Raw genomic sequence first — 13,303 nt, forward strand, 5'->3', positions numbered from 1 at the left:
CAGGCAGGAAGAGACCTGGTCAGCTGGTCCATCAAGCCTGCCCCACACCATGGTGGCCAGATCATGGCTAAACACTTCTTCCCTCCCCCGACCATCCTCCAGGTTATTGCCTGGTAGAAACAAAAAAGATGGAAAACACCCAGCCCTGATGAGAGAAAAAACAGGCCTGTGGATACCAAACATGGTCAGGAACAATGGCCTGAGCACATAATCCATGAGCAACTCTGGTTTCTTCCATCGAGATGTGTGAACTGACAGGCACCTGTGCATCTTTGTGCTCCTGGAAGATATTTGCACATACTAGTTACGAATTAATGAAACTACACTGACTAATGAGCTACTACCTTCTGATAACTTCTAGCTACTATAAGCTCCCCTCCCACTTCTCCAGAACATGGAGACGTGTACACAGGGACAGTTTCACCGACACCTTCTATCTTATCCAAATAGCCATCTTTTATATGCAAGCTTGGATAAAGAATGGCAACTTGATGGAGGACATCACAGCCAAGCCTCACCAGGTCTTCACGTGCATTCTACCAGCAGGGATTACTGACTGATTTCCCCCCTCTTTTTACTGTGGTTTGAACAGCTCAGTTCCACAACATGCAGTAAAATTAACTGCCGAGTTATGGAAAACCTTTAATGAATTTTAAATATTACTTCCCTTTATCCCCCCTCTCCCCCCCCCACCTTTAAGAACATAAGAACATAAGAAATTGGAGCAGGAGTAGGCCAATCGGCCCCTCGAGCCTGCTCCGCCATTCAATAAGATCATGGCTGATCTGATCCCAACCACAAATCTAAAGAACACAAGTCGGAGCAGGACCCGGCCACATAGCCCCTGGGCCCTCTCCGCCACCCACAGGGCATTGACCGATCCGAACTCAGCTTCATGTCCAATTTCCTGCCCGCTCCCCATAACCCCTAATTCCCTTTACTTCTAGGAAACTGTCTATTTCTGTTTTAAATTTATCTAATGATGTAGCTTCCACAGCTTCCTGGGGCAGCAAATTCCACAGACCTACCACCCTCTGAGTGAAGAAGTTTCTCCTCATCTCAGTTTTGAAAGAGCAGCCCCTTATTCTAAGATTATGCCCCCTAGTTCTAGTTTCACCCATCTTTGGGAACATCCTTACTGCATCCACCCGATCAAGCCCCTTCACAATCTTATATGTTTCAATAAGATCGCCTCTCATTCTTCTGAACTCCAATGAGTAGAGTCCCAATCTACTCAACCTCTCCTCATATGTCCGCCCCCTCATCCCCGGGATTAACCGAGTGAACCTTCTTTGTACTGCCTCGAGAGCAAGTATGTCTTTTCTTAAGTATGGAGACCAAAACTGTATGCAGTATTCCAGGTGCGGTCTCACCAATACCCTATATAACTGCAGCAATACCGCCCTGTTTTTATATTCTATCCCCCTAGCAATAAAAGCCAACATTCCGTTGGCTTTCTTGATCACCTGCTGCACCTGCATACCAACTTTTTGATTTTCTTGCACTAGGACCCCCAGATCCCTTTGTACTGCAGTACTTTCCAGTCTCTCGCCATTAAGAAAATAACTTGCTCTCTGATTTTTCCTGCCAAAGTGCATAACCTCACATTTTCCAATATTATATTGCATCTGCCAAATCTCCGCCCACTCACCCAGCCTGTCTATATCCCCTTGCAGGTTTTTTATGTCCTCCTCACTCTCTACTTTCCCTCCCATCTTTGTATCATCTGCAAATTTTGATATGTTGCACTCGGTCCCCTCCTCCAAATCGTTAATATAGATTGTAAAGAGTTGGGGACCCAGCACCGACCCCTGTGGAACACCACTGGTTACTGGTTGCCAGTCCGAAAATGAACCATTTATCCCAACTCTCTGCTTCCTGTTCGATAACCAATCCTCCACCCATGCCAGAATATTACCCCCAATCCCGTGATTTTTTTTCATACACCATGTCCAAACTAGGGGTGACTGTGCAAGGCCTCTTCCAGTGCTGCATGATGAACCAGCTATGAAGGAGCTGTATGAGACTGACATGGAGATCTCTCCCTGCAGGGAGAAAGTGCCTGCTCTCTATACAGGGCTTTTAACAGCCACACAACAAATCAAGAACTCTTATGAGAAAAATCAGGTTTGAAACTTTGTCAAATCACTTCAGGACAATGGCAGTCTCTGTTCAGTCTTTTATTAAAATTGCTGCATTGAAAGTTTCAAATCTCTGGAGCATACCATAAGTAATCTCAGATCAACATTCCTGGTCAACTGCGATGTCTCAATCGAGCGACCGTTTTGCAGTAGTAGCAGAGAAGAATACTTTGACATTATGCATTGTCACAGTTCCCCCCAAATATACACCCCAAGAGATCTTGAAAGCCTTAATTGTTGTAAAAGCATAGTCTTCATGGAGAAGTGCTTGGAGGTAGCAGTAGAGTGCTTTCCTCGACAGACTTCTGTGATTAAACAATGCAACTAATGCTATTGCACTATGTTTGATGTAAAGAAAAAAACATTGCCACTTTTTCCACAAAGCAATTGCCCTTTTAACTTCATTTTTGAACCAAGGAGTCTTGCGAATAAGGTGGATGAACTGAAGGTGTTGATAAACACATGGGAGTATGATATTGTTGCTGTCACAGAGACATGGTTGAGGGAGGGGCAAGACTGGCAGCTCAATATTCCGGGGTACAGAATCTTCAGGCGAGACAGAGGGGGAGGTATAAGAGGAGGGGGGGTCGCAATATTAATTAAAGAATCAATTACTGCCATAAGGAGGGATGATATATTAGCAGGTTCCTCAAATGAGGCCATATGGGTGGAGCTTAAAAACAAAAAAGGGGGCAAGCACTTTGATGGGAGTGTACTATAGGCCCCCAAACAGTCAGGGGGAGATCGAGGAACAGATATGTAGGCAAATCTCAGAAAATTGTGCAAATAATAGGGTAATAATAGTGGGGGATTTCAACTTCCCCAATATTAACTGGGATACTCAGTGTAAAAGGCTTAGAGGGTACAAAATTCTTAACGTGCATCCAGGAGAGCTTTTTGAGCCAGCATGTAGAAAGTCCTACAAGAGAGGGGGCGGTACTGGACCTAATTCTAGGGAATGTGGCCGGCCAAGTGGAAGAAGTGCTAGTAGGTGAGCACTTTGGTGAGAGTGACCATAATTCGGTGAGATTTAAGGTGGTCATGGAAAAGGACAGGGAGGGGCCGGAAATAAAGGTTCTAAATTGGGGGAAGGCCGATTTTAATAGGATAAGGCAGGATCTGGCCAAAATGGACTGGGATCAGCTGCTTGTAGGAAAATCCGCATCGGAGCAATGGGAGTCTTTCAGAAGGGAGATTGAGACCATACAATGGCAACATGTTCCCGTAAAGGTCAAGGGTGGTTCCAAGAACTCCAGGGAACCTTGGATGTCAGGGGATATACGAGAATGGATTAGGAAAAAAAGGAGGGCTTTTGGCAGATACAAAAGGCTAAAGACGGAGGAAGCCCTAGAGGAGTACAAAAAGTGCAGGGGGATACTTAAAAAAGAAATTAGGAGATCAAGGAGGGGCCATGAAATAACACTGGCGAGCAAAATAAAGGAAAATCCTAAGATGTTTTATAAGTATATTAAGGGTAAGAGGATAACTAGGGAAAAAATAGGGCCCATTAGGGACAAAAATGGCAATGTGTGTGCGGAGCCGGCAGATGTAGGAGGGGTTCTAAATGAATTTTTTGCATCTGTTTTCACAATGGAGAAGGACGATGTAGACATAGAAATACGGCAGGGGGACTGTGATATACTCGAACATATTAACATCGAGCGGGAGGTATTGGCGGTTTTAGCAGGCCTAAAAATGGATAAATCCCCAGGCCCGGACGAAATGTATCCCAGGCTACTGTGTGAGGCAAAGGAGGAGATTGCGGGGGCTCTGACATATATTCAGAACCTCTCTGGCCACAGGGGATGTGCCAGAGGACTGGAGAACCGCTAATGTAATACCATTATTCAAGAAGGGGAGTAGGGAAAAACCGGGGAACTACAGGCCAGTGAGCCTAACATCAGTGGTAGGAAAATTATTGGAAAAAATTCTGAAGGACAAAATTAGTCTCCACTTGGAGAAGCAAGGATTAATCAGGGATAGTCAACATGGCTGTGTCAAGGGAAGATCATGTCTGACTAATTTGATTGAATTTTTTGAGGGGGTGACTAGGCGTGTGGATGAGGGTAACGCAGTGGATGTGGTATATATGGATTTCAGTAAGGCCTTCGATAAAGTCCCCCACAGGAGACTGGTCAAGAAGGTACGAGCCCATGGAATCCAGGGTGCCTTGGCACTTTGGATACAAAACTGGCTTAGTGGCAGAAGGCAGAGGGTGATGGTCGAAGGTTGTTTTTGTGACTGGAAGCCTGTGGCCAGTGGGGTACCACAGGGATCGGTGCTGGGTCCCTTGCTGTTTGTGGTCTACATTAATGACTTGGATATGAATGTAAAAGGTATGATCAGTAAGTTCGCTGATGATACAAAGATTGGTAGGGTGGTAAATAGCGAGGAGGATAGCCTCAGTCTGCAGGACGATATAGATGGGTTGGTCAGATGGGCGGAACAGTGGCAAATGGAATTTAACCCGGAAAAGTGCGAGGTGATGCACTTTGGAGGGACTAACACGGCAAGGGAATACACAATGAATGGGAGGACCCTAGGCAAGACAGAGGGTCAGAGGGATCTTGGTGTGCAAGTTCACAGATCCCTGAAGGCGGCAGAACAGGTTGATAAGGTGGTAAAGAAGGCATATGGGATACTTGCCTTTATCAGCCGAGGCATAGAATATAAGAGCAAGGAGGTTATGATGGAGCTGTATAAAACACTGGTTAGGCCACAGCTGGAGTACTGTGTGCAGTTCTGGTCGCCACACTACAGGAAGGATGTGATCGCTTTGGAGAGGGTGCAGAGGAGATTCACCAGGATGTTACCAGGGCTGGAGCGCTTCAGCTATGAAGAGAGACTGGGAAGATTGGGTTTGTTTTCCTTGGAGCAGAGGAGGCTGAGGGGGGACATGATTGAGGTGTACAAAATTATGAGGGGCACAGATAGGATGGATACTAAGGAGCTTTTTCCCTTCGTTGAGGGTTCTATAACAAGGGGGCACAGATTCAAGGTAAAAGGCAGGAGGTTTAGAGGGGATTTGAGAAAGAACTTTTTCACCCAGAGGGTGGTTGGAGTCTGGAACTCACTGCCTGAAAGGGTTGTGGAGGCAGGAACCCTCACAACATTCAAGAAGCATTTGGATGAGCACTTGAAATGCCATAGCATACAAGGCTACGGACCAAATGCTGGAATATGGGATTAGAGTAGACAGGGCTGATGGCCGGCGTGGACACGATGGGCCGAAGGGCCTCTATCCGTGCTGTATAACTCTATCAAAAGGCTAATGTAATATTGGCCTTTATTTCAACAGGGCTGGAATACAAAGGGGAGGAAGTTGTACAGAGCCTTGGTCAGATTCCACCTGGAGTATTGCACCTCAGGAAGGACATATTTGCTGGAAAAGTGGGGATCAGCACATTCACTAGAATGATACTGGGGCTTGAAGGGTTAAATTATGAGGACAAGTTGCATTAACTTGGCTTGTATTCCTTTGAGTTTCGAAGGTTGAGGGGTTTAAAATGATAAAGGGATTAGATAGGGTAGATACAGAAACAATTTCCTCTGGTGAGGGAATTCACAAGGGGATACTATCTTAAAATTAGAGTTAGGCCATTTAGAAGTGAAATCAGGAAGCACTTTCACACAAGTGGTAGTGGAAATCTGGAACTTGGTCCCCAAAAGGCTGTAGATGCTGAGCCAATTGAAATTTTCAAGACTGAGATTGACAAATTTTTATTAAGTAAGGGTGGGCATCAAGGGATATGGATCAAAGTATAGCACAGTAGGCTCATGACTAGGATCGGAGCATGTGGAGTCAAGGGACAAGTAGCAGAATCGATAGAAAAGTGGCTGCAAAACTGAAAACAGGGTAGGGGTTAACGGTAGTTACTCAGATTGGTGGGAAGTGGTGTTCCACAGGGATCAGTGCTGGGACCACTGCTGTTCACCATTTACTTAAATGATTTGGACTTGGAAATCAGAATTACTATATAAAAATTTGCAGGACGACACCAAATTAGGGGTATAATCAATACTGAGGAGGCCTGTGATAAAGTACAGAGAACGTTAACTAACTGGCAGAATGGTGTAAATGGAAAATGAATTTCAGTGGAGATAAGTGTGAGGTGGTGCATTTTGGTAGGAGGAATGAGGCCACCTACTGCTTGAATAATAAGAGTCCAAATGGGGCAGAGGAGCAAAGCGGTACAGATTCACAAATCATTGATCAGTAGCAATGCAGGATAACAAGGCGATAAAAATGCAAACGAAGCACTGGGATTCATTTCTAGAGGAATAGAATGCAAGCAGAGATGTTATGTTCAACTTGCATATAACCTTGATTAGACCACACTACTGTGCACAGTTCTAGTCTCCATATTACAAAAAGGGATCTAGAATTACTGGAGAAAATGCAAAATAGATTTACAAAGATGATACCAGAATTGAGGTTACAACCATCAGGAAAGACTGAACAGGCTGGGGCTCTTTTCTCCAAGACTGAGGGGTGATCGAATAGAGGTCTTTAAATTTATGAAGAGGTTCGATAGGGTAGACAGAAGATGTTTCCACTGTGGGGAAGTCTAAAACAAAGCTATAAATACAAGATAGTCACTAATAAATCCAATAAAGAATTGAAGAAAAACTCCTTTACTCAGTAGCGAGAATGTGGAACTCATTACTACATGGAGCAGTTGAGGTGAATAGCATAGATGCATTTAAGGGGAAGCTAGATCAGCGCAATTGAGAAAGGAATAGAAGGATACACTGAGGGTTAGATGAAGAGTGAGAGGAGGCTCGTGTGGAGCATGAACACCGACACGTCTATTAGTTGGGCCGAAGGGTCCGTTTGTGTTGTAACTTAAGTAAAAGGCAGGTAAATGGAGTGAGGTACAGATCAGCCATGATCTGATTGAATGGTGGAACAAGCTTAAGGGGCTGAATGGCCTACTCCTGTTCTTATGAACAAACTTGTCTTTGTTTAGCTAGTTTCCGGATTTTCATTTAAGATCACTGTTGGATGCATCCATATCCCTCCAATAATTATTTGAGATGGTGTTCCTGGCCCCAACATGTATATAGTGAGCTCTCTTCTACCTTAATTGGATTGTCACTTCATTTTGTCTCACCCTACAATCTTGGCCACATTTTTGGGCTGTGTGTTAGCTATTACTTGGGATCTGAGAAAAGCTAGTGGACCTGTTACCTTTCTGAAGTCTATAGCCTCATTGGGGCAAAATAAAATTCAAGTACAGAAGTTTCATTTTAGAGGCAATTGTTTAGCATCACTTTTCTGTGATTGAATGAATACTCGAAAGGATCTGTACAGTCAAAAGGGGACATCAGATGCACTTTCTGCTACTTACTGGGTTCGATTGGCGTTCCACAACCAGCACACATAGAATTCTGAGCAGCTACAACAACTTCTCTCCTACAATTGCAAACATCAAAATCAAGTATTTACTTTGAGATTGACAAATCACTTCAGGTTCTTGCTTTGATCGAAATGATTACTCCGCTAAAGAATTTTACCTGGGAATAGCAGCAGTTATAAGAAAAAGTGTTATTATAACAGATGATCAGAGGGTTGTGAATCTTTGGAATTTTCTACCCCAGAGGGCTGCTCATTGAGTATACTCAAGGCTGAGATCAATAGATTTTTGGACACTAAGGGAATCAAGGAATATGGGGATCAGGCAGGAAAGGGGAGTCGAGGTAGATCAGCCTTGATCTTATTGAATGGCAGAGCAGGCTCGAGGGGCCGTTTGGTCTACTCATGTTCTTATATGGGAAAGGAGGCCATTTTCAGGTGGAACACAGGTTAGTCCGAATACAGCAAGTCAACTGGAAGGGCAGGGAAAAAACGAGCAGGCAAGGAAAGGGAGTCTGATTGAATCTTTTCAGGAGCATATTGCCATAGGAACAGGAGTAGGCCATTCAGCCCCTTGTGCCTGCTCCGCCATTTGATAAGATCATGGCTGATCTGTGATCTAACTCCATATACCTGCCTTTGGCCCATATCCCTTAATACCTTTGGTTGCCAAAAACCTATCTATCTCAGATTTAAATTTAGCAATTGAGCTAGTATCAATTGCCGTTTGTGGAAGAGAGTTCCAAACTTCTACCACCCTTTGTGTAGAAATGTTTTCTAATCTCGCTCCTGAAAGGTCTGGCTCTAATTTTTAGACTGTGCCCCCTACTCCTAGAATCCCCAACCAGCAGAAATAGGGTGGATAGAGAGAAACTATCTGGTCCCCTTAATATCTTATAAACAGCACTTATATATGGTTCTTCAAATTCAGGTACTGGGAACCTGAATTAATCAAGACTCGCAGCGTTTCTGCTGTTAAATCTGATTTCCCTTGACTAGTGGTAGACTTTTCTGTTGCATTTGGGTCTACAAGTCCGCTGATCTACGGATAATGAAAACAACATACACGCTGGGAGCTGGGTCTTCCATTCCAAAATAGATGACCCCTTTCTGCCAGTAACATACATTCAAATAAAAAAGTCTTAGTTTGCAGAACACCAAATCGGTGATTTGGACATGGACAGTCAGAGCACATCTCCTATTCCCACTGCCCAACAGCCCAGCTCCATCTCCATCTCCCACACTTTGCCTCTATGGTGCGAGTGACATTAAAAAAAGACAGGTTTGCAGAGTGGAGTGAGACAGGAATGAGTTACAGGAGCATTTCCCTGTTTTGTTGCATACAAGAGGATTGAAGGTACATGAAATGATACATATTGTACAGGATGCACACCTCTCTTTCAAGTGCATTCTGTTATACAAGAGATGGGAAACTGAATTTTATTTAATTAAAATCTTGGAAGCTCTGCAGCAAAATTACTTTTTTTTTTAAAAAGTCAGTCGCTCATTCCTCAAATTATGTGACATGTTTATCCTTGGCAATAACAACCAAAACATTGGATTCTAGACACTTAAAAAAAACAGGTTGAGAGAGGTTTCTTTTTTCATTTACAGATTAAATTAATTTGACCCAAAGCTCCTAATATGACAGGTGTAACTTTTCCCAGCTCATATCAGAAACCATGCACCTTCACACCCACTCCCCCCTCACCCTTCCACTGTTCTCCTTGCCTGAACCAGAGTATATAACCTCATGCCCTGCTCAATACCAAACTGAGCCTCAAACAATACGCCGGGCCCATAAAACCACCTACTTCCACCTCAATGTAACCACCCTTGCCCCTACAATAATCAAAACCATCACCCATACCTTTGTTACTTCTACATTCAACATTTATAATACCATTTTCAGTGGCCTCCCAAACTCCACTATCGCTGCAACCTTCCCCAGCACCATGTGCTAAATCGTAGCTTCCATACTTCGGGGCCTCAACATCCCCATCCCAGTTCCATCATTACACCCCAACACTTCAATACTCATCCCTCCACCTTACCACATCTCTCCCATTTTCAAAACTGGAAAAGTGGCTGAAAATTTAGTCAAAGACATGCAGTTTGAGATGGCTTTAATGGCAATGAGGGGGTTCTGGAATAGGGCAGAGATAGCTGAAGGCTCTACTATCAATAGCAGAGCAGAAGAAGGGAAAGCAAGAGGCCAGAGTCTTTAGAAGGTTTCAGATTTGGGCAAGGTTGTGGAGGGATGTGTAGATGAGGCTCGTAAAAATTTGATTGGGTGGGCAGGAGATAGAACAGATGTAGATCAGCAAGGGCAGGGGTGATAGCTAAGCAGGGCCTGTAGAGGGACAGGATGCAGGCGGTGTAATTTTGGACAATTGAGTGTGTGATGGCGATTGACAAGGAGAGCATTGGAGAAAAATTGAGTTTAAAAAAGGTGATAAATGCATGGATAAAAGTTTGTGGGCAGTGAGGGCAAGGTAGGGGCAGAGGTGGGCAATGTTGCAACAGTAAAAGTAAATGTTCTTAGTGCTGAATTGAACACAGGGTTCGAAGCTTACCTCCAAGTTAAGCAGAACACGAGTTTGTATACAGCTTGGTTCTGCCAAGCGAGCAACCAGGGAGCAGGGTGGAGTAGAGGACATTCTGGCTCATCCATGATTTAATGTCAGATAGGTGGTCTAACACACATGGGGCAATGTGGGAAAAAGTAGAGTAGAGCTGGGTGTTAGCATACCTGCAGAGAATGTTACCAAATGGTGGCATGTAGATTTTGGCAGTGGGGGGTGGGGGGGGAAAGAGGAGAAGAGAGAGAAAGTCACGAGGGCAGGAAGAGACGTCTTTATTGAAAAAGTCTGGCTGCATTGGGACAAGTAGGAGTGGAACCACACAAGGCAAGTCCTGGGGAGGGCAGGTACTGGAGGAGAATGGCATGGTCCATGTAGAATGTTGCAGTTGAGATCAAGAAGAATTTCTCTTTTTTTCCCCCCCAGACAATTTGCCATGGTCGTAGCAAAAATGATCATTTAAGACTTTGACTGCATCAGTGCTGTGCACAGAGCAGAAACCAGACTTGTGATTCGAGCAGGGAGATGCATCATTGAACTGGGACACACCACCACATTCAAGGACCCAAGATAGGTTGGAGATGAGGCAGTAGTAGGAGACGATAGGCTTTTTGAAGAGAAGGGTAATGATGGCAGTTTTGAAAAGAAGCAGCACTGTGCTTGAGCAAAGTAAGCCATTAATGGAGCCCAGAAAAATAGTTTAATGGGGAGGGGATCCAGAGGGCAGGAGGTGATCTCAGACAAGAGCACCACTCTGGAGTTAGTCAGTGTGTTATTAACTGAAAATTGTGGAGAGGAAAGGCATGATATCCCATACAGTGGGCTTGTGGTTCTGGCAATGGATTAGAAACCCAGAGTTGAGAGTTCAGATCCCACCACAGCACATTGTGAATTTGATTTCAATAAATACAGCAATTTATGGGCGAGCACCAGAAAAGTTACCATGAAATCAAAATTCTTATTGGTTCACAAATGTCACAGGGAAGGGTACCTGCTTCCTCCTCTCTATTCTGGCCTACACAATCCCAGATCCACAATACCCTCTGAAATGGCCTAGCAAGCACCACCACCCTCTGAGGGGAAACAGGAATGGGCAATAAATGCAGCCTTGCCAATGTCATCCATATCCAGACTCATATCATATAAAGAGCCTGTAATATAAATAGCCATCTTTTAAAATTAGTTACATTTCAGTCCCAAACCACAAGTCTCAAAAAACCTTGCTATTAATAAATTATGTAAACTAGTGCTAAAGATCAGTAAAAGGTAAATCTATCAGTTAATAAATTTAACATTTCAAAAATGGCAACTAAGCTGTTTAACCCACTTGGCAGTTCTTCAGCTAAAAAAGGAAGATTTACCAGTCTTTAGAATACTTAATGAAAGAGTAGCTTTAACTAAATTAACCCAGAAGTTGCTGAAAATAGAACTTGCAAGTTTTAAAAATCAAAATTCGGCACTAAGTATATTAAATTTCCACAAAGTTAATTAACCTAGTCGACGAAAACTACTACTTGACTAATTGCTTACACAGTGTGGAGTAAATAATGTTTGTATTACCCATGTTGGAAGTTTTACCTGACTGTACATACCTCTGTGGTGCATGGATGAAGAACAGAATTTGAAAGCGAGGCGGGGCCCAGTCTGCAGTTCCCCTCAATCGGTAGTTTAATTTGAAGTCTGCCGTCAAGTCCACCGATTCTTCAGCACCTGGCGGAGTGTCCTTCAGAGGGAGAAACTGGAGGAATAAAAATTCCATTAAATTAATTAGAGATCAGTGTCTCTATAAAAAAGGTGGAATCTGTTCCATGCAGTAGGTTAGCCCATCAGGATGGCCTACAGCTGCAACATTAATCCTTTTTTCATTACAGATGCTACCAGATATGTGGCATACTTTGAGCATTTTCTGTTTGTAATGGGAGGGGTGGTGTCTTGGGGACAGGTGCCTACTGAGATCTAGTGCACAGAAAGCCTCTCCCCCCTGTGCTATAATCTGGGCTGAGTGTTTGATATTACTGTTGGTTTCAGCTCATTTACTCTACTGGCTCTCATCCCCATTTTTAACATTCATTTTGTTCATTAAAGTGTCAGTTGCATGGTCTGGTCTTGTTTTATGAACTGTAAGAGTGCCTGGAATAATGCCTCAATGTCAATTTCTGAAATAAGTCTAAATCAAAAGAAAATCAGTCCCAATATGAAAGTCACTCCACCAACTGCACCGTGGGCTGCCAGCCAGAATTGGCAGAGTCCACATAGCAATATCAACAAGGAGCAAGCACTGGTTATAGAGTTTGTTTTGGTGCAAGTTAGAGCAGAAATCAATACTAGAATTTGTGTCAACCTACTGCATACAATAGATTCTACTTTACTTCATAAAAGCAGTACAGGACTACAAAAGGAAAAATTTGAAGAGGGAAAAAGTTGGACAACTTAAGTTTTAAAAAAATGCAAATTACAGTGGAACTGGTTTAAGAATGAATCTATTGGGCTGTCAAAAACAGAAGTGTCTCCTTCAGAATTTATTTTCAAAAAAATTGTAAATACTAAAAAGTTACAGGTGCTTATTTTCCACTAGTAAAAATATTATGGCAGGACTCTTAGCAGTAATGAACTGTGCTGAGGCAGGCAAATAGTATGAGTCAGCTGGCTTAAGATTCACAACAAAGCTCTATTACATTAAGGCACTCAGTATAATTAATTAAAAATAGTCCTCCTGCTCATTAGAGATGAAAGATTTCCTCCCCTTCCTGCTAGAGACCAAATCATTTGATCTCCTAAAGCCAGAACAATACCACTCAATTGTGATCTGCAGTAGCACCAGTGAAGTGGTGTGGAGCAAGTTAAACTACTATATACAAAAGTTCCAACAATGTTCCCTCCTTAGATGCCATGTTGCTCATATTAGGAGTCAGCCTTGGCTCAGTGGTAGCACTCACACTTGAGTCAGATGATTATGGTTCCAAGCCCCATGCAAGACTGGACCACATATTCTAGGCTGACACTGCAGTGTAGTACTGAGGGAATGTTGCACCATCGCAGACGCCGTCTTTTAGATAAGATTACACCGAGACCCCGTCTGCCCCCTCAGATGGATGGAAAAGATCCCATGGCACTATTCAAAGAGCAGGAGATTTCTCCCCGTTTCATGGCTAACATTGCTCCCTCATTCAACACACCAGCTGACACAAATGCCACTATTTGAAGAACAGGGGAGTTTTCCCTGG

General features: G+C 43.5%; 1 protein-coding gene across 2 annotated transcripts in view; it reads right to left on the minus strand.

The window, feature by feature from the left end:
* The window catches only part of rubcnl (rubicon like autophagy enhancer), a 61,654-nt gene that overhangs the window by 14,752 nt on the left and 33,599 nt on the right, over positions 1 to 13,303 (minus strand). For both annotated transcript variants that reach the window (XM_067992557.1, XM_067992555.1), the window contains exons 9-10: positions 11,672 to 11,817; positions 7,493 to 7,557 (exon numbers count right to left, since the gene is read on the minus strand). In XM_067992557.1, coding sequence (XP_067848658.1) covers positions 7,493 to 7,557; positions 11,672 to 11,817 — 211 coding nt within the window. The remainder of the gene's footprint in view (positions 1 to 7,492; positions 7,558 to 11,671; positions 11,818 to 13,303) is intronic.

This window comes from Heptranchias perlo, chromosome 11 (genome assembly GCF_035084215.1).
Source record: "Heptranchias perlo isolate sHepPer1 chromosome 11, sHepPer1.hap1, whole genome shotgun sequence".
NCBI lineage: Eukaryota > Metazoa > Chordata > Chondrichthyes > Hexanchiformes > Hexanchidae > Heptranchias > Heptranchias perlo.